General features: G+C 37.7%; 1 protein-coding gene across 2 annotated transcripts; it reads left to right on the forward strand.

Moving 5' to 3' along the window:
* The first annotated feature begins 7,044 nt into the window (after positions 1 to 7,044).
* LOC135073969 (uncharacterized) lies at positions 7,045 to 22,108 on the forward strand. 2 transcript variants are annotated; one of them, XM_063968245.1, is made up of 6 exons: positions 7,045 to 7,206; positions 7,860 to 8,161; positions 8,256 to 8,690; positions 8,926 to 8,982; positions 13,480 to 13,607; positions 19,452 to 22,108. In XM_063968245.1, exons 2-6 carry the CDS (start codon positions 8,023 to 8,025, stop codon positions 19,713 to 19,715), a joined length of 1,023 nt encoding a protein of 340 aa, XP_063824315.1. In that variant the 5' UTR covers positions 7,045 to 7,206; positions 7,860 to 8,022; the 3' UTR covers positions 19,716 to 22,108. The 2 variants fall into 2 exon arrangements, with proteins under 2 accessions (XP_063824315.1, XP_063824324.1); XM_063968254.1 differs by having other exon boundaries at positions 7,860 to 8,077.
* The last annotated feature ends 684 nt before the right edge of the window (positions 22,109 to 22,792 follow it).

The following is a 22,792-nucleotide window of genomic DNA, read 5'->3' on the forward strand; positions in this document are numbered from 1 at the left end:
ACAAATCTTTGGACAATTTCACAGCGCCATCTAGTCCAAAAGTAGGCAACCAATATGCTAGTGTTAAGGGTGCTATCATAATGGATATACTTTTTTATAATTTATTTATTAAATTAAATACCATGGTACCTACATATTATACATAGTTACACCCAGATCCGTCAAAGAAATTAAAATTCATCATTTCAATTTCTGCTCGGCCGGCCGACTCGAAACAGCCTCTCGGCATAGTATCAAATGTATTTGGTCGCCGTACAAATCACCGCTTCACGACACGAACGCACGTAAACGTCACGGCGGGAAAAATGACACAGGTCCTGCCTTGACGGGCGCTCGCGCCATACTAATCGATGTCGGCTTGCGCATTGTAATTTATACTGATATTCACATCAATATTTTGACAAAGTGGTTACTAATATTTAAACAATAACTGTAGAAATCAATTCTACAATGAATATTCTTTATTTTGGGATACTTTTATTGCAGGTATTGCTGTGTTTTTAAACCAAAAACCACGATCAAAATGTGACGTTAATCTTCAAATTTGCCAAATTATTTTTAGATTTTACTCAATAATGGTAATGAAATTCAAGAATCTATTTCATTAATGGACTACAAGAATATATGTCCGATGATTACTATATATTTTTAAGCTTATTATATGAGCATAAATAATAGATACAGGACTTTGAAAATGAGTCTGGGGCAATTTTTCCGTAAAATGGTTGTGGGAGATGGAGCACTGTGAATTAAGCAAAAGAGTTTTAGTAAATCCGTTTCATTAATGGTCAACACCAAGGATTGACCTATCTTTCGCAGTTATTAAATAATATCTGGGTGTTGCTTAAGATAGTAATTCATGCTTCCAAAATCTTAGAAATTCGCACGAAAATGTAAAATGGCTCTTAAGACTGTAAATGAACTTGGCTGAACTCAGGGTGATAACACCATGGATCATTTTAAATATTTGTGAGCAAATATTTAGCATTCCATTAAGACCAGCTCGACTTTTCATCAGAATATGAATAACTCTTCAGGCACTCACATAATGGTGGGTTCATTCAACCTTTTCCAATCTGACTCATTGGCATAACGAAAAAATGCTACCGTTACAATAATTACCGTAGTACGTGCGCTAAGATACCTGTTTCGTGTCGTGTAGTGCTTAATCATTTGTTTACTACACGGTAAGTTCTTGTTGTAGCAATTTGATACCACGGTATGTAGTACCGCGCGCGTGTTATACCTACCTACGCATAGTAAGTCACATAGGCCATATCTGAAACCTGGATTTCAGTGACATGACTAATAGGCATGTCATGTTGAAGACATGCATCCGCCTAATGTAGAATTGCCTAATAATATCCCAATGACAGTTTAACTTTCCCCGGGGACAAACTTGACCTTCACTGGTTGGATTTTTATTGGCAATCAAGCTGGAAATCCTGGCTACACAGGAGTTGCAGCAGTGGGAACGAGAGGTGGGAATAGTCCCGTAATAATAAATATGTCATCAGTCTGTGGTTTTCTTGAGCTTTACATCCCTACATTTTAATTTTCTGGTGCATAGAGCCTTTTGTAATCTTGAAACTGAGTCTCATTTTGCGAACTTGATCTTACAACGGATAGGAAGTATTCAGTTTTGTTATTGGACACCATGAATGTCGTAGGATATGAGGTCATATTGCTTATTATTGTCGTTAAAAAAGTCGTAAGGCTAAAGCAACACGTTTCATGAATTATTGCATAGTGCATCCCTAACCCAGTAGAGTCCTTTTCGATGGATTGGAACCACAGACATACGTCGCTATAGGTACAGGCAGTGTCAAATAAAGTGACACCTAAAGTGGTCAAAAAGTTGACAACACACGTGTTGCGAACTTATTGGTTACTTTGAATGACACTGATTGTACTACGCATCACAGACAATACCATTCTCATTCACGATTATGTGGGTGTAGAGAGAGCATGGCAATGTTATCAAGACAAATAGTTTTTTAAAGTACCTACCTAGTATCCTCAGATCATTTCTATGATCTACTATCAAATAGCCAATACAACAAATAGGTAACTTACACAAAAAGGCTAGACAATGAGAGAGTGACATCAGTGGTTGTGGGTGTGTGTCTACGGTGACCCACATCCCATTTGGCAGTAGGTACGCGAGGCACGACCTATCGCTAAGTAGGCCAATGGCGCGGTTCATGTTCGCCATCGACAGTAGGCTATCAGGCTACTATGACACCTTAACTCATCAATGTCAAGCACACAAAGATGCAGTACTTACTTCCTTACGGCTCGGCCCATCATATCTTGTGGGAGTGTGATCTTTGGAAACATGAACGTGATATAATGCTTAATTCAATACAACATACATCTGTTTCCGCAATTTATTACACCGATCTTGTCGCGTCAAGGAAAAATTTCCGTGCTTTTAAGCGATTTTGTGAAAAATATTATTGGCAGGTAGTTGCTAATTGCTCATAAGATAGGCCCCCTTAATTTAATTTATTGTCCGTGGTGCATAATCTTTTCTTAAAGGTTTTAAACCTTTGTTTGTCACCTGTCATCCGCTTTGCAATGGAGGGAAGTCGAACCTTAATTTCGAACTCCTCCTATGTTCTTCTGATTAATTTCGTTGCGGGTCCAATGACAGTTTAACTTTCCCCCGGGACAAACTTGACCTTCATTGGTTGGGTTTTTGTGGCGGTCAAGCTGTAGATCCTGGCTACACAGGAGTTGCAGTGGTGGGAACGAGAGGTGGGAATAGTCCCGTTCCTTACGGCTCGGTGATGGATTTTTGAACTTCAACTTACTTATTTCTTTCAATTCTTTCATACGTAGACCTGAAGATGTCTTATAACGGTTTACTTAATTATGAAATGCAACAAACGATATCACACAATTTGTAAGTAGGTATAAGTATTTCATTATTTTACAATACCTACTTTTTTGACAACAAAAAATAAATGGAATCCATTAAAATAATTGATTGAAACTTTGCTTCTAATGTAGAGCCCTGTAAGATCTAAAACAGTCTAGATAGGTAACACTGGGTGACACATAAAACTAAGGACGACATGATGGTGAGGGTGTCCTATTTTGATTCCTATTTCGATCTGTTAAAGAAGGTAGCTATTCAACGTCGATTCTTTAGCTCAGACAGTTAAAGGCATTTCAGCTATGCCATTCTGAACTTCAGCGTCTCTGCGTGTCCTCGTCTTCAACAAACAGAAAGTTTTAACCAGAGAAACTTTTACTTTGTTCATACTCTTATCGAATAACTTTCCAGTTATCACTAAGAAAATAAAAAAGCGAAATCATCAGTAAAAAATGGAGTGATTGAATCATTGCGATCTCAGCGAAAGTAGGTTCAGTTCTTTAAGGCACTAAGTATGTATCATCGTCCTATGTTTGTTTTCGCGATAAAAATACAATTAACAAAGATTTCACGTGCGTGTGCGCAAACGAAGCACTTTTTAAAGACAATGCGAGTGAATCAGGGAAGGAGCTGTTTTTGTGAGTCACAACAGTATCGGGTCAAGTTACTTTAAACTTCAGTAGACACTCATTCGCTAAGTATTTACTATGTAACTAACCCGAATCAAAGATCTCATCGCATAGGAACGTAGAGATAAAAAATATTGTTAGGCTAATGCAGTGTTTTTCAACCTGTGGGTCGCGACCCCCTGGGGGGTCGCGAAGCCTCTATAGGGGGGTCGCGAGAGGTCGCAAAAACTACCTCAGTAAAAAAACAGTAAAGTTTTGAAGCTAGATTTATCCGAAATCTAATTATGCAAATGCATAAATGTTGTATAGATTGAAGAATTCGGTCCCTGCAACATCTTCGTAAAAGGCATGAAAGAAAAGCGAACGGTCGGGGGGTCGCAAAAATTTTGTTCATGCTAGGGGGGTCGCATCATGAAAAAGGTTGAAAAACACTGGGCTAATGTAAACATTACCTACCTTAGTTACACCGGTGTATGTAAAATGGGAGGTTCTTTACGTAGTATCACCCCGTCTTGAAAAATCCTTCAGTAGATATATTAAACTTTCAAAACTGAAAGTAAATCCCCGTAAGTTATGTAGGTATTGTTATGTGTTTTGAAAGCATATAGGTACTCACACATTTAGTCAGTTTTTGAGTCAATTTCTAAGAAAATTTTTGGTCGTTCAAAAGTTTCGTTAAAATGCCAAATAATATCAAATTAGACGCTATGATGATACTATGTTGTATTAAGGGGACCACATACTCACCAAGAAATGTGTGTAAGTTATAAAAATATGTACGAGTATGTACAGTCGTCTTTTCAGAGGCATGTCTATTTTCGCACAAATGCACTAGGGCGTGTGTCTATAAACTGAATGGAATCTGGAAGCGGGCAATGCGCGCGCGCCGAAATAGGGTTCAGTCTGCTCGCTATATTAGTACTCCACCAAGGGCCTAACCAAACTAAATATTATCATTTCTATAATTTTTGTCGCAATTTAGTGATTTAGTGCAGTAAGTCCTCTAATAACCAAAACCAAAGCACTAAACCCAAAGGTTAAAATCAAAGAAAAGCTAGCTATCGACATTAAAATTAGATATGGTATGCAACAATTAATATTAATGATAGATCGCCCGGAGTCCTGCCAGCAGGACTTAAAGTACTTCCGGTAGGACGCAAAATTAAAAGATCACAGTTTCGTAAGTATACATTGTACAAATTTCAAATTTACACGAAAAAATAGAGTGTTTCTCTCTCTTTCACCCAATAGTGCCCAAGATCGAAAAACGCGACTAACCGTTAGTCGGAGCCCGATGGCGCACGAGTATACACGGGGGCAGCGCGTTCGCGCTCGCGCGACACATTTTGACGCGCCGGGCGTGGAGTCGGCAACATTTTGGCGATAATATTATAATGAATGTGAAGTATTCCAGCCTAATCAAACATTTATAATTTATTTCTTGTTTTTGTTTTTAATTTGTAGTGTATTTGTAAGTGATAGGTGTAATTTCTAATACAAAGTGACGTACCAAAGTAATTAATTTAAAGTTCCTTATTATAGTTCCTATTAGTTAAGTTGAAAGAAGATAAACAAGTTTTTAATATATTAAGAAAAGTAACATAGTGGTTAAACAAAATGATTCTACGACATGACTTTTTATTTAATAAACACTAACCAAGTGTTTACTACTTCTGGTGAGGATGAGTTCAAATTTGAAGGTCACCGTACTGCTGGAAGGACCAGCAAGCAAACACGTACAAATTGCGTACTGCGGGCAGGACTTGCGATAATCTTCTGGCAGGACGTTTAGAACAAAAGACCAGTCCTTCCAGAAGAGCTTCCAGCAGGACAAAGCACCGGGCGATCTATCATTAATGATAGGGCGACTTATGCTACTAAAGACCAGTGCATAGCAAAAATTAGAGAGCGTAAGTAAGTAATAAATGATGGTTTTTAACTTAATTAACCGTAATTGGTTTTATATGTCGTACAAGTTCAGTTTTTGTGGTACATATTTTTCTTACTATCAGACTAGGTAGAGTTATTTGCTCTACATGGGTAACCTTATTACATTCAAAAAGTTCAAAGCTATGACAAAATTGGTATGCAATTCCTATCAACACAATATGAGCAACACAATACAGTCGTCCTTTTGGCGTTAACGATTGTAGAGAACACAATGCGAAGGGGGCTTGACCAGAGCGCTGCGGCGAGCAGCTGGTGCGAGCCGCATGCCATTGCGACAATATTATGCGTATTCTGAACATTATGCGTATGTATTTTGTCTGTAAAAATACAAGTACCTACGGCGTATTGTTTTTGACGATGTTTATTAGATAGGTATTTTGTAAATACCTACATTTATGTTTATTTATTAATATGAAATTTTATTATTATTATTCAATCATTTTCACACTCATTCCATGCAAAGTAAAATCATTGGTAAAATGTTTCAACAAAAAAACATAACTTAGTACCTACATTTTTTCAGATAACTAGGAACATATTAACTATTCTTAGCTAACTAAATATCTTTTACGTGATGTTTGAAACAAAGACCTCACGAGAAGGTGGTTAAATAGTACTAATCAGCACGTTTTGTAGTTACCAGTACCACCATAACTATCGTTTCGGGACATTAGGATGTAGGTAGCTAAGTAGACCGTAATAATAGTGAGATAAGAATTTACCATACCTATTGTCCGTAGGAGTGCTAGGTACGTCGGGGAACTCCGTGCTTACATTCTTAGAAAGAAATTAGATTGTAAAAGGGACGATAAAATTCTTTACAAAATTAAATTCCAATCAAATACCATGACCAATATTTCTATACAGCTTTTTTTCTTAGAATTTCGTGGTACACTTGGAACGTAGGTATTTAATCGAATTAATTAAATAGGCTTTGATTTACTTCTATCAGTCGTATCGTGTGGTCTCTTGACAATAATACTATTTATTATTTATTTATAAACGTGGTTAATTAGGTAAAATCCCTATACTTTCACCTGTACTTTAAGCCCGCCATTTGTAACAAGTTTTTACAATAAAATTTGCGTACAAATTCTTCAGTGATATTTTAATAATGCAATGTTGAAGAAAATAACCATTTAAGGCCCGCCATACACGGACAGCTCGAGCACTTACTGTTTTTAAAGAATTTATCTAATGCTTGCTTTACATACTTTAATACCAAGAATGGGTAATATGTAACTTAAATCTTTGTTATTATGTTAATTATTAAGTATTTCAAGCTGCAGATAATTTTATCTGCCTACCCTAGGAGCGTGCGTGGCGCTATGTTTAGTCTGAGGGTTGCTTCCAGTCAGTCTGAGCGCATAAAATGGTAATATGTATCTATTAAAAGGGGAACCCCCCTGAAGTCATATTATTTACTTTACTATCTGATAAAAAATAATCTATCATGCGGACAGAGGCTGACTTTTCCAGCTTATCGCGATAAGAAGAGCTGATAAAATACAATAATATTATACACCTACTTGATACCGTGAGACATCTGTACTTGGGTTTGTGATAACGATAAAATTCTGCAACGAACTCGAGTTCGACATCATTATTCTACGATAATTAATTTGTAACTGTACTGTGTTCGGAAAATAATCAATGTTAAATAAATTTTATTTTTACACTTGTTTAGTGTTATTTTTAAAATGGGAAAATTGCTATCTTAAGTTTAGATAGTACATTAGTACCTAAGTAAGTATTATAATTTTACTTAATTTTATAATATACCTAATACATAAGCTAGGATAGTAAATAAATAAAATATCGTAAGTCTTTGTTATAGCTATAGTTTTCATGTTACTTACCTATTTTAAAAACAGATAAAGCAAGTACTCTCACCACTTGTTCTTCAAAATCGGTTTATTTGTCAACAAAATGCTGAATTTGCCAAACTTCAAGTGCCGCCAGACAATACGATGATAAATCTATAAGTAAGCCGCAGTACCGTAACCCGTAAGTTGGCGAGCGTCCTCACGACGAAGCATTGTTGTCAGTAGTTTACTTGCCCGCTGTCGCGGTTAACATCCGGCCAGCCTCGCTGAACGAGCGCCGCGCTTGCAGTTCGAACTTGGCGCGCAAACAGAACCCACTAGCGCGGTCAAGCCGTGCGCGGACTCGTGATTGGCAAACGAGGTTGAACCTTTAGACATACTCTCTAATCTGTGGGTTGAACGAACGAAAAAAGTTCCCTTGTGTTTTGTCAACTTTCGTTTATTTTTATTTACAAACTTGTTTTTGGGGAACATGGACCTTGTGTGCGCGTAGTATTTTAAAGTTTAGTGTGAAGTCAATAGTTTATTAGTTAAATAGACAATGATAAGTGTGTAAATACAAAACAATTTCAGTGTGTGGTGATTTACTTAACGAGGACATAGCGGCTACAATGCGGCCAGTGCGAAGTTTTGAATAAAAAGCTTCGCATCCTTTGTTTAGACGAAGACGCCTACGCTACGTTGATGAACGTATGAATCGTAGTACGCTGTACTACGAGCAATAAAAATATTTATAATGGACGGTGATAGAAAAATACACATCAGCGAAGGTGTTCCATTGAACTCGACAGGTGCGGCAAACATTTTTTTGAATACCGGTAAAAGTACTGCTAAACTAAATTCACCAGATGGAACTGTCATACATCTAAAAACAGGTGACTTTTTTTACTACAACATTATTAGACTAAGTACCTAACTAAAAAGTCAATATAAAATACCATACACTAACGTGTTATTTTTTTATTATAGAGAAACCGGCTGACCTCGGCGTACACATAAACACAACGTTCTCTGTTGCGTCTTCCAAGAAAATAAGGCTGCTATTTATACTAAACTTTTTGTTCAGTATAATATGTATGATACTGAGCTGTTCTGTCGCGTTATACTACTGGAATGAGATGATATCAATGAGGAAGCAACTAGACTTGATAAGGGACCAGTTCCTATTGCAGAGTCTGGGCCCAGATAAGGGACAAGCCAGCCCCCTGGTGTACCAAAGACCACTGCAAGCTAGTGATGTCCGTCACCCCAGGATGGACAGTTCCAAAGATGAGGACATTTTACCAAACCCAAAGAAGTACTTTGTAGAAAATTTGGGGGAAGATATGCTATTAGTGGACTCAACCAGAAAAATCCCCAGGCGGGAAAATCTTCCAGTCCATGATCTGTCTCTTGCTTCCAAAGGTAAACTTCTTTAGAATACAATTATATTAAAAAACAAACAACTTATAAGTTTCAATCTTAATAGGATTACTGGTAGAGAATACTCAACTCATCTTGCTTTTATTAATTTATTTTTCCAAGTAAGAACTTAAATTTTCTCATTAATCCATTAAAAGTACTTACAAGACATTAATGTCCTTACTTCAAATATGTAGTTATTATTCAACAAAATAACAAATAATAAATCTCATTACAGAGCCATTAGTAGTCCATTTCAATGGTGCAGTCCGAGAAGTCAACATGGGCACACAATGTAAGTACTCATTATCACTGTTTATTCGTAACTACATCATAAAAATTTAAGTGTACAATGACCACTACTGACTACTGAGAAATGTCTGCTAATGTCTTTTCACATAGCAGTAGCTTATTATTATATTCTTTAGATTTAACTTGTTTAACTAGGTACTTATTAAAGTTTTTAGAGAAAAACCTACATAATGAATATAAACTTTATTTACTTCAAATCTAAAATAATCCCTCTACTGGTTTCTTAACTTTTAATTCTATGTTTTTAATACTAAACTAAAACCTATAACCACAGGAACTCACAATAAAAATATACAGACTTGCTGTTAGATAAACTTTTAAAAATATCCAGTGCAAAACCAAACATTAAAATTGTCCCCACATACGCCCATATCACAAGCATGCGATTAATATGATAATTTATGTGTACCGCTGCCGTTCACAGGATGTATGTATGTTAGCATAGCTTAGTGCCAATGTACATGTATAAAATACCCAACGGTTCTGAACTGTATGGCTCAGATAATAAGGTCTTCAGTTTAATAGCTTTTTCTATGGAAGAGCATAATTTCTATTCAGAGTAAAAGATGTGCACACTATGATTGTAATTGATGTCATCTTTAATTAAGAGAGCAGACTTGGTTGGCGAATTCTTATTTCATTGTTTTGTGTGTATGTAAGAAAGGAGCTGTCCTAACTTAATTTTGACTTCATTATTTAATCTAATAATTCCTTGGCTATACCTACAGATTTAGATATGCCACTTTTCAGGCATAGAAATAATGGCTGAACAAAAGGTCGGCGATATTTTTATGTCCTTTAACAGCCATAGATTGCTAGACATATAGCAAGATAGTGTGATAATGTAGGTTGATGGCGACGAAACGTTTTTTTTTAGGTACAAATTACTTACATTCCCGTTTACCCCCCTTGCTATATTCTTGTGTTACAAGTGGGTTCACCACAATAGACCAGTGCCCCGATTACGCTAATTTTTAACGTCTCCAATACAGCTGGACGTCAGCTGTTTTGACCAATCCGTATCGCAGAATCGAAGAAGCGCGTCTGTATTGGAGACGTTCAAAATTAGCGTAATCGGGGCCCAGACGGCGTGTTTCGAACCCGCGTACCTCGGATCTCGATTCGGCCAGTCCGACAACGACGCTATTGTTGATTGAATCGTACCTTTCTTTGCGCATACGCATGTAATAACACATGCGTTGACATAGACAGCGTGCCGCCATCGCCGCCATTGCCCCCGCCCCTTCAAAATTTCACGCCGAGAAGGCTTTCTACCCTAGACCACAAATGACAGGCACAACGTGGCTGATTATACAAGTACTCCTCAGGCTTCTTTAGCTGCCATAAGTTATGTATGTGGTCTATGGTACTGAAGCCTTTTTGGAAACGGCTTGGTCGGGAAGGCTAAGTCGTCAAACGATCCGTAATGACTCTAGAAAACAGATAGTAGACATGGCTTCAATCCGAGATAGGATTTTGTCGCTTTTTTTTTTAAAAAGTATCACCATACTTCTGGACCATGTCGTAGGCGTTTTTCCGCCGAGTAAAACAGAGTCGAATAGCTTTTGTTTGAAGAGCCTTTCGGAGCGTTCCGCCTACGCGCCTGCTTACAGAAACTCAGCCACGGCGGAGTATGGAGTCACGACTCCATCATCACCCGGTGCCTTATTGTTTTACAGCTATATGAGTCTCATTCGAATCTCGTACAGACAGACTGACGTCCGGGATATCTTCGGTGTAGTGTCGGGTCAATCTCTATTAGGGCCATGTGTGCGTATAAGAACTTCAACATCTTCCAACACATCAGGCTTGGACGAAATGACTCTTCCCACAGAGCATGGAATCGCCGCGGCGGCGATTCCATGCTTCCGACTCTTCCACTCTCTGCCTTCAGCTTGCTCAGTTGACTTTAGCTAACAGACAGAACTTTTGTGAACACTTTTGAACTCTTTCACGCTCAATCGTCTCTTTAATACGAAAGTCTCGAGTCAAAAATGTATTTGTTGAGACGTACTTGAGATACTGAGCAGCACTTCAGAGAACTGCAAAACCAAGTTTTACCTTTCTTCCATAAGCTTATTGGTGAGGTCAGATAGATTTTTGATTCCTTTTGAATGACGGGTTTAGAAGGCCTTAGACCCTGTCTTTTGGACAATCTCTTCCTCACTTTCGCAGTCTCCCAGACATTCGAAATTATTTTGCAGGTCGAGCTGAAAGCTGTCGGGGTTTTGGAGCTGGGCGGAGCGTAGACTTCACCAGTTGACATCTTTCGAACTTCGGTCTGATATTCAATGTGCTTTCACCATTCGGTGATCGCTTCCTGTTTATCATTAAACTAGCTTTCCGCCCGCGGCTTCGCCCGCGTGGAATTTTGTCTGTCACAGAAAAACTTTATCGCGCGCGTCCCTGTTTCAAAAACCGGGATAAAAACTATCCTATGTTCTTTCCCGGGACTCAAACTATCTCTATGCCAAATTTCATCAAAATCGGTTGCGAGGTTTAAGCGGGAAAGCGTAACAGACAGACAGACAGACAGACAGACAGAGTTACTTTCGCATTTATAATATTAGTTGGGATATTATACTTCTTCGTCTACCTATAAGATGAAGTCAATCTCATTTTATGTAGCCTAACCATTGGGATATACTCGTAGCATGAAAAAAATGCCTAGAAAATTTTGACGGAGCGCGCCGTCTATTTATTCATATTTAAAATTCTCCAATATTGTTCTGTTCATTGATGTTTTTTCTGCTATTTAAAACCGGTTATATTGATATAAAATATGTACTTAGTTATTAATAGTAGGTATGACTGATAATAACAATAATCTCGTCTGTAATGTCGTCATGCCGAGAGGGCAAATAACAAAGACATAAAAATACATGTAAATAATACATACTACAACAAAACAGGTGAAAAAGAATGCGCTTCGCTTGAAAATATACAGGATGGTACAGGGTTAAAGTGTGGTTAAATGTAGGTTTAGTGTCATTTCAATTTATTTAGTAGGTACCTAGGTAGTAGCACAAATCGTCAACAACAAAGTACTACTTTACTTCTTTAACGGTATTACCGGACCGATTTGAAATATTTTTTCACCAATAGAATCCTACATTATTTCTGATGAACTTAGGCGGTACGAAGTTCGCCCGGTCAGCACTACTATGTTTTAATTTGTATTTAATTTATACATTTATCGCTGAACGGCTAAGTTAATAATTACTTGAAACCATTTGAACAAACTCCTTTCACAAGTGCTGATTTAACGAGTGTTTATTGTCTCATAATCATCGATTAGGTCAGACACACTTAAAATCTATATTTGTAGCAATTACAACAAATCTATAAATTATCTTATCTTTCTATCTGATAAACCAATGTTGTGGTGAGTAGGTTGATGTAAATATCTAGTTCATCATCATTACAATTTTTAGTCTTCTAAGTATTTTTTTAATTATAAATAATTTTACCTTGAATCATTCATTGGATCCTATCAAAAAATGATTAAAAAGAAAACATTAATAATTAAACACATTAAAAACAAGAAACTATGTAACCCTTAATAATAATTATCATTAGTTTAATTACTTATTCAATTTGTAAATGTTGCTCAATCAGTTTCTTTATTAATAAAAATACGATCATTATTAAAATTACAATTTATAAAGGAGAGGTAATTATTTAGTAAGTACTTTAATGAGTTCAATAATATTAGGAATAGCCAATGACCTAATAAGGTAAAAAAAAATTACCCAATTTGACGTCAGTAAAATGCGCGTATTTTGCTTGCGGTTTATGTGGTTAAAATGTCACATATTAAAACGTATAGTATAGAGAGAAACAATAATAATGCTCAAGTATAAGTATATTATGTTTTTGTTGAAACTGTGATAATAACACTCATAAACTTTACTATTTATAAACACGTCCAATTCAATGCCATAAAGAATTATGATGTCTGTCTGTCACCGTCATTCATGCTGGCATCTCGCTTTGCGTGAGAGAGATGGTAACATTCGAAACTTCGGATAACGTTTTCAGAGTAACCCCGCAGCTTATAGGGGAGAATCTTTACACTAACACCCTGTATACCAAAAAATACATATCGGCAGGCTTGCAGATTTGAGTTTAGTAACTTGTTTTTCTGCTTCTTCCTGTGTTACAATAACATGAATTATTATTAATTTATTTGTGCCTGTGTGTTCCATCGAATGTAGGTAACAAAAGATACAACCCTGAAGTCAAAATATTTTTTTAGATTGAACTTTTATTATTTCAAATCGCGATGATCGTAAAAATAATCAAATACGTAATAGGTATAGGACCTATGATAAGAACAGACTTGCTAAATTCTAATTGTGGTCTTATTTTCAAACATCAAGCACAAAATGAACTTTAAAACTTGCCTAATCTAAGGCCAAGTCTAGACTCAACGAACTTGATGGCCTTGGGAGTTAATAAGGTGTTCTTTTTGTTGCAGCGTTCGTCGGGCCGTGGGTTCGCGACATGGAGATATCCTCGAGAAACAGCGAGACCAAAATAGAACTCAACGACAATAGTAATTATGTTACCATCAAGGAGGAAGGACTGTACCTCGTTTACGCACAGGTGAGATTTTTAATTTACAAAATTTACTTTTCTGCGCTAACATTATAAAGAGAAAGGATTTGATTTTTGTTTATATTGAATAGGCTTCGAAACTGGACCTCTTCTTCTTTGTCCTAACCATTTCCCATGATTTGTGGTCGGTTCTCCTCGTTCTGCGGCGGCAGGACAGTCTTGTCTTGAGTTGTCGTCGTAGCGTAGTTCTAAACTAGTGAACCGATTTGAAAAATTCTTTCACCATTAGAATCCTACACTATTTTTGATGAACATAGGCGGTTAGCAGGGCCAACTAGTTTATAAAATATGTAACTAATTCGATTTCTCATAGGAAACTATTTTGTCTTCACACGAATAGGATAAACAAATTTAATTTAAGCAGCCTGTATTAATTCAAATTATTGATAAACGTTGACTTTTCGCCCCTTCAATATTATCTTGCATCAGTGCATGACCCAGGTTTTTCCAGCAATTTATCGTTGCGTTGTGATCAAAATAAATATGTACCCTACTAATATTATAAATGCGAAAGTTTGTATGGATGTCTGGATGTCAACATCTCTTTCACGCAAAAACTCCTGAATGGATTTTGATGAAACTTTACAGTAATAGTTTATAACCCAGAATAACGATCTGTGACAAACTAAATTTCACGCGGGTGAAGCCGCGGGCAAAAGCTAGTGTATAATTATTTAATTCATGTGTAAATCTTTGTATGCACGTGATATTAACTTTTGTAACAAATCTAAATCAAAATTACTCGAAAAAACCGGTACTGTATTATTGTAGATTGGTAAATTATTGATACATAAGTAAAATAATAATAAATTGAAGGAAAATAATATAAATTATTTAATTCGTAGTTTTAAAACTGTTTCTAACTTTAACAATTAAGTTAAAACCATTCAAATAGTCAGGTAATTCTTACTCATTCATTGACCAAAATCCAAAGGTAATCATAATAAAACCGCGTGATATTTAACTATAAACAATTTTAAAGCAAACTCCGCAGTAAGAGATAATAATAATATAGCGAAATATTATGTTTTAATATTGTTACTACGATAAGCGAATTGCGATGACCTTTTTGGCTGGGACAGTCCGTCCGTTATAGTATCTACTGTTAATATACGTATAATTTCCAAGTTATTACCAAAATAAGCGTGATGATAAGAAACATCTATGTTCCGCTTGTTATAATAATATTTTAATCCACACTTGGAGCATTTGCCTGTAAAATAAATTAACAGAATCGAATAAACTTAATGGTCGGGTCGCTTTCAAATGTCCCAGGTGAGAGCACCTTACTGGATAGATTTAAATTACAGAAAGCATGAAGGATCGAACAATCGTGGTACTAAATGTATGGAATTTTCGGATAGATCCAGTTTATTCTGTAACCTATTATGTATTGGTACCGTCAGACCCGTGTCTTACTATTTTAGTTGAAATGGAACGCGAAAGTTTAAAATCTTATTTTATTGGTACCGTTTGATCGTTAGATCACTTATCGTTTCCACCCTGTATAGCCTATAGCCGTTCTCGTGCGCGCGCTATTTACCAAAAAAGAATTTTTCAAATCGGACCAGTAGTTCCAGTGCAGAGACATAATGTATTATTAGTATAGATTCCACGGGACCTACCCTAATGTCAGTCCCTCGCCTTCTTAAGATTACATGGGAAATTTTCTTACCACAAAGTTACTAACTATTACATACACATAATGTGTGTATAAGTAAATGATTAACCAGCAACACTTGGTACTGACTCACGTCCTGCATTCTTTCAATCGGAAACTAGACAATCTAGAATATTTAATTTTATGTTCTAGCTTACATAATCAATGTAAATAGTTAAATGATTAGTTGTGCAGATTGTTCAAGTCTACATTATGCATTTGCCTCGCAACAACTTAATGTTAACAGAGAAAAATAAAATAGGTGTTTCACTTTGAAGTTTTTTTTTTTTTTTTTTTTTGTGTTGAGCGGCTATTCTAGTTCAATAAAGTCCTAGTATCACTGCGACCGTTATCGATCTATTGTGATCGCCGCTGTTTTCCTTACAGTTCGCCTCCGAGTCCTGCATCCATTAGGAAGTGCAGTATCTTTTGGGGGGCGATATGTTTTACATCTTGTGGGCTTAGGATGTGTTTGCCCAGGTGTAAGCTCCGCTTGCGCATCAGAGGTCCGCAGTCCGTGAGCATGTGTAGTGGCGTTTCATCTGCCTCTTGGCACATCCTGCACGTTCTTGTTTCGGACAGTCCCATAGTGGACAAGTGCTTGTTTAAGCTGCAGTGTCCAGTGAGGGCTCGAACTAAGATGCGCATTTTGGTCCTACTCAGTCCTATGATCTGCTTAGAGCTTTTTCGATCATAGGCTTTTATGAGAGCTTTGGAATGAGTTAATCCTGGCGTGTCTGACCATGCCATAAAGGATTTGTTTAAATAGATGTTCTCCGGGGTCATTCGAGCGAGACTTTTGGGAACACCACAAAAGGGTTCTGGACCATATTGTGTTCCCTCCGCTCCCGCTCTGGCTAGTTCGTCGGCATTTTTATTGCCCTCGATTCCCGCATGACCTGGAACCCATCTCAGCGTTACTCTGTTCCGTTCTCCTAGAGTATTTAGTCGACTCATGCAGTTTTCTACCAACTTTGAGGTGATTAAGTTGGAGTTTAAGGCCAGCAGCGCGGCCTGACTGTCTGAGTTAATGTAAATTATGTGGTTGGCATAATTTTTTCGCAGGTTAGCTTCCGCACATTCAATAATGGCGTAGACTTCTGCCTGAAAGATAGAGGCAAATTTGCCCAGGCTTTGAGATAGCCTAAGCTTCGGCTGCTCTCCATACACGCCAAAGCCTACGTTAGGGCCCATTTTTGACCCATCAGTAAACCATATAAGGCTGCCCTTCTCACAGGTGACTTGCTTGTTCAGCCAGTCCTCCCTGTGTGGTATTTCCACTTTGTAGTTCTTTTGGAAGCTACAACTTGGAACCATGATGTCAGAAGTCATGCAAAGAGTAGGTGTGCTCTTTATAGCCTCCAGTAATGTTCTCATTCTCTGGGATATGCAATGGAAGCCCCCCTGAGCGTCTATCCTGTAGGCACTTGCCTCCGCCTCCTTAGCAATGTGCATACTTAGGGGCGTTAGGCACAGTAGTGCGTTCAGGGCCGCCCCAGGTGCGGTTGACATTGCCCCAGTTGCCATGAGACAGGCAAGCCTTTGCAGACTACCTAGTTTAACTGTTACTGTCTTTTGGCTGGTTTTGTGATACCACACTACAGAGGCGTACGATATAGTCGGCCTCACGATAGTGGTATACAGCCATAAGACAAATCGGGGATTCAAGCCCCAATTGTTGCCCATCATGCGGCTACAGGAGCCTAAGGCAATTTTTGCCTTTTGTATGATGTTATTAAGGTGAGTATTCCATGTTAGTTTCTGGTCGATAGTGACGCCCAGATATTTGACTTCCGTGGAAAACTCGATCTCTTTTCCATTTAGAGAGGGTTTGACTAGTTTGTTCAACTGTCTACGCCTGGTAAATGGAATAATGACAGTTTTATCAGCGTTAACTGATAAACTGTTTCTTTTGCACCACCCACCTATGGTGTTTAGCGCTCTTTGCATTATGGAAGATATTGTACTTTGGCAGAAGCCCCTTACTATGACAACAAGGTCGTCAGCGTACCCTTGAGTGTCAATGTTGAGGTCGGCCATTTTATACAGTAGTGTATCAACCGCCAGAGTCCAGAGAAGGGGCGAAAGCACGCCCCCTTGCGGGCATCCTCTGGTGGTTGTAACTTCCATAGTGGTTTGAAGCAGAGATACCTTAGCTCTCCTGTTGGAGAGCATCGACTCCACCCATCTCGTGGTCGTCAGGTCAAGGCTTTTTGCAACCAGACCTTCGACCAGCAGTGTAGTAGGAGTGTTGTCAAAAGCTCCCTCTATGTCTAGAAATGCGCAAAGCGCGATTTCCTTGTCTTCCAGTGCCTTTTCGACCCTGTCAATCAGGCTGATCAGGGCTGTTTCCGTAGATTTACCTCTGCGGTAGGCATGCTGTGTGTGGTGAATAGGTTTCGTTTTTAGTGCTACGTCCCTAATATAGATGTCAATTATCTTTTCCATAACCTTCATAAGGAAGGATGAGAGGCTTATTGGCCTAAAGGACTTTGGCAAGGCGTAGTCCTTTCTGCCAGCCTTTGGAATGAATATGACTTTTACTGTGGTCCATCGTTCCGGTATATGTCCCCAGGCCAAGCTGGCTCTGAAGATTTTGACCAGATGTGGAGTGAGGATTTCCATCCCCTCCTTCAGTTGAGCAGGGAATATGTTGTCCTCGCCACACGCTTTATATGGTTTAAAGGAGCTGATGGCCCATTTTACCTGGTTGGGTCTTATGATTATAGCAGCCCTCCGCCAGTCGTCATTCTTCGGCCTGCGAAGGTTGCTATGTGTAGTCGCCGAGCAATTGCTGCCCACCGATCCAGGGAAGTGGGTTGCTGCCAGCAGCTCCAATGTGTCGTTTTCACATGAAGTGAAAGTTCCATCGGGTCTTTTCAGAAGCCCAATCTGCCTAACAGGAGTTTTGGAGATCATTTTTTGGAGTCTTGCTGCTCGAGGAAGACTTTCGACATCCTCGCACAGTTTCCTCCACGATGCTCTCTTTGCTTTCCTGATCTCAGTGTTATATTTGGTTAGAGCTTTCTTATATGTGTCCCATTCATGGGATTTTTTAGCTCTATTAAAGAGTCTCCTGGTTTCTTCTCGTAGCTTTTGCAGCTTAGAGTTCCACCATGAGACTTTACTTGTGGATGCTTTGGTTTTCACAGGGCAGCTGTCCTCGTAGGCTTTGGTTATTCCTACTGTGACTACCTCCACTGCTAATTCCAAGCACTCCACAGTTCTGATGATTTTTGGGATCACATCAAGGTTGGTTTTTAACTGGTCCCTGAAATGGTCCCAGTCAGTAGCCCTTGGATCCCTGTAGGTTTCGATTCGCCTTGGCAGCGATGCTTCCAGGTTAAATCGAATGTGTCGGTGATCTGACATAGAGTTTTCATTACTTACCTGCCAGTCGATGACGTTAGATAATTACTAATTACAACAGGCTAGCTTTCAACACCCTTTAGGCTCGCCAACGATTGCATGTCACCCCAGAAATAACTTTTGACAGTCTCGCTGTTCCAATCCAAAACGAGTACTATGCTAGTCGCATCTCCCCAGCATTGTGTAAATTACTCGTACGTAACATTGGATTCCCTACTAGTTAGGTATATTCTTAAGATTCTTACACAAACAGCAAAGAAGAGTATTAAATTACGAGTGTTTGAACAGCAGTCATACGGGCGAAAGCTCGTCAAGCTAAACACTGTGCCAGCTTATGTAGTTGTCAATAGGTGTTTTAAAAGCTCATCAAGTTTTTTAGATTTTATTAGTAATTTGTGTCGTTAACCCCTCGTGGTAAGGTAAATGTGCTCATGTTACGAGTAGGTTCACCACAACAGTTTATAGGCGGAGGGGTTCGAACCTGCATTCCTTGGATGCCGAGTCGGCCATTCCGACCCGTTCACCGTTTGGCTATCGTGGCATCGCTAATCCTCAAATTCAACCATCAAAATAAAATATCGAAAACTAGTCATTTGCTCTCTAGCGCAGGTGAAAAAGTGTCATTATTATATTTTCTTGTCGTGTCGACAACAAAACTACTGCAGTGTCAGCCCAAAACTCCGCTACAAGAGTGGCGTTGTCAGTAGCCTTCATTAAATCTTCCTGCGTGCAGTTGTTTGGACACGAAGGAACTTCTTATTAAAAAATGACATTCTTACTGAACAGATCATTCTTCTTTCCAGGTAGTGTACTTAACGCAAAGCCCCAATTGTTACTTCATCTGGGCGCGGCAGAATGGGCAGGCGCCGCGACTTCTGACCACGTGCGCGAGCGGCGACGACTCGTCGCGGCGGCCGCTCGACAAGTCGCAAATCTCCTGCGCCGTGCAGACTGTCGCACGACTGTACAAGGGCGACATAGTCAACATCGCCCAGAGAGAACAAAACAAAACACTCTGGCTCAGACCCGGATACTCTTACTTCGGATTCATCAAACTAAGTTCCTAGCGAGGCTGTGAATATCATAAGAATACAATCGGATTATTTAAGGTTTAATCCACTGAAAAACGGATGTAAAAATGGTGCTATTTAGAAATGTAAGACGGACAAAGAACTTGGAAGTGATTGGAGTGCCATATGTACGTTAATCGATTGCATACATCACATTGAATTGTATAGTAATCGTATTTAGTCACTTGTTACGTTAAGCCGCGAACAATGAATGATTGTTTAGGAATTCAATTTACATGTTAATATAACATGCTCAATTTGTTTATTTGTGTAATAATTAGGAATATGTGATCTCTCTAACGTCGGTCGAAGATTACCCCACATTTCGCGATCGTAGACCGTGTTTTGTTTTGTTTTGACAAAGTTTTTTTATTAAAACCAGCAGATGAAGCTTTTTTAACGCTTAGCTGCCATATGGGTTAAATACATAGGATAAGGATATTATTTTTAAGCTATTTAATCAATACAAAAAACTTCTGAGTTTTACAGAAGTTATTGTTTATCAAGGCGCCAAAATTATTGGAGGAAGAAAGGTCTTTACGGTCTTATTTTATTGAAATAGTTAAAGTAAGAACTTCCCAAGAACTTATTTTCATGAATGTAGTTAATTTAGTTGCAAAATAATTTTGTTAGTAAGTAGACACTTAAGTATATTTACGTTTCCTAGTCCATATAATATTAATTAAGTTGGAAAAACACACAATTCTTGAAAATACGTATACAAAAGTGAATAGTGTAAATGTCTAATTTGTAAGAAACATTTGTGATAAACATATTGCAATTTATTAATTCTTAATTATACTTAGTTATCTTTGTATATGTAAAAACAATGTGTTATTATTTAGTACTTTTGTACGAATTTGAGTGTTCCTTGTGTCTAACTGAGTAACGGGAAATTTGTAATAGAATTTGTTACGTTCGTGAACGCATTATTCATTTCAAGACTTCGGGAATTAACAATAAGTAATTGTTATTTTAATTTAGGGCAAGTTGTGACACATGGTTAACATAAAAACCGCATCATTTACCCACATTTACAAAGTAATTTAAATGTGAAAATGACATTTTGATAAAGATTTATTGATCGTGCCATCCACGAAGACGCGCCCTACCATTTTTTGGTCGAGAAAGCGCGGAGTGCGGGGAGTTTGATCCGAGCAATCCGAGCGTCATTATTGTAGCGTGCGTGTGCACTCATAGATAACTAGCGTGTACCGATAACACTCAAACATTAGCGGAAGAATGGTGGGGCACGTCTTCATGGATGGCACGATCAATAAATCTTTATCAAAATTTCATTATACATAGATATACTCATATTATTATGACACGACCGCTCAAATTAAATTCAAACTCAATCATATTATGGTTAAGTCTGTTAATGGTCCAAATATTGAAATTTAACAAGAATTGAATGCTTGTGGTTGGATCTAGTTTGAGTGCAGTTTTGTAATACGGGCCCTACAGCTAGTTTCCGAATTGAGATTTGAAGCTTGAGAAAGCTCATTATCTACTTAAGTAAGAACTTAAGCCTATTTTCGTTACTAAATTATCCTGAATTGATTTGTGATTACTCAAGCCGAATTTTCAAAGTTGATTTATTCACAATTCAGGACATTCAGTTCATATTTAATTAGAAAATGAGTACACTCAAGTTAAAAAAAAGTTTATAATAATACAGAAACCAGCGGATAAAAATTATTAACTAGTTAAGAGATATTATCGCAGTCGAGCAACTGCTGACGCGACAGAATGAAAAATAAATACATTTATTATGTATACAGGGTGACTTGTAATGAGTGAACATCCTTGTAAGGGTTTATAGTACAGGTCATTTGCAACCAATTTAGTTGTGTATATGCCTAGGCAAAATTCAACCTTTTATCAGATATTTTGATTTTAATTTTGAATGAAAAAAACATACATATTTAAGGAGTCTATTTTTAATTGCTTGGGAATAGTAACTGCAACTAAATAAGTTAAATAAATATATGTACTTTGTTTAGTGTTACTTTAGTAATTAGTTAGAGTTGTCTCCTTATAAAATTTCCATACAAAACTAAAATCAAAATATCTCATTAATAGTTGACGTTTGCCTAGGCATATACGTAACAAAATTGGTTGCTAATGACGTAATGACCTGTTCTTTAATTCCCTACAAGAATGTTCACTCGTCACAATTCATCTTGTATAATTATTACTTGGTAATAAGTAAAGTGATCCTAATAATAAACATGGGATAATATTGGAAAATATTTGCCGATATTTCCCAGAGCTATATCTTAAATGTGTTAATAAGTTTGCTCTGGACATAATTTTGTTTGTCTCGTTTATGTGTATGTGTTTAGAAGTATAGGCCGTCCGCCAATAAATGTGCCTTATCTGAGTAATTACATGGTTTTATTTTCCTCAATTTTTGTGGTTGCCAATACTTCGCATAATTTAATTTTAAAAAAATTAAACGCGTCCATACCTACATTCTACATAAAAACTAACTATACAGGGTGGAAAATTTTACTCAAAAGAAATATTTTATTTTTTTAAAGAATTCAATTCAAATTATTCCAAAAATGAAGAATGTTCACTAATTTTGCTTTTTAGCTTTCTGTATTCTCTGTTAAAAATAAAAAATACACGTGAAAGAATTATTTCGATACGTCAATTAGTTTCCAAGATATTGAATTTTAAAAGTGCGGGCGCGGCGGCCGGCCCGCCATTTTATGCGCGTGACGTCATATTACAGTGACTGGCTGGCTCATATTTGTATGGGTGGAATCTTGCAAGCTGAATTAAGACCCACTTCCAGGCAACCGATTAAGCTGAAATTTCGCAAACACATATGATTTGGATGACCATGCAATATTATGATGACATAGAGCTGATCTGATGATGGAGCTGGAAGGTGGCCATAGGAACTCTATAATAAAACGACTTAAATCCATCGAGTTTGGGCTCGTTCGTTTTGTATTGATGAGTACTTTAATTCTATATAGTAATCAGGGTCTAATGATGGAGCTGGAAGGTAATTCGCAATAAAACGACACAATCGCATCAAGTTTGGGTTTGGTTTAGTT

The sequence above is a fragment of the Ostrinia nubilalis genome, chromosome 1 (assembly GCF_963855985.1).
Source record: "Ostrinia nubilalis chromosome 1, ilOstNubi1.1, whole genome shotgun sequence".
NCBI lineage: Eukaryota > Metazoa > Arthropoda > Insecta > Lepidoptera > Crambidae > Ostrinia > Ostrinia nubilalis.

Bases quoted from the DNA above. Each gene is read 5' to 3' on its own strand.
- LOC135073969 (XM_063968245.1), top strand. From the start codon at position 8,023: ATGGACGGTGATAGAAAAATACACATCAGCGAAGGTGTTCCATTGAAC. The intron at 8,162-8,255 runs GTGACTTTTTTT...TTTTTATTATAG, and splicing joins TGTCATACATCTAAAAACAG to AGAAACCGGCTGACCTCGGC. The intron at 13,608-19,451 runs GTGAGATTTTTA...TCTTCTTTCCAG, and splicing joins TGTACCTCGTTTACGCACAG to GTAGTGTACTTAACGCAAAG.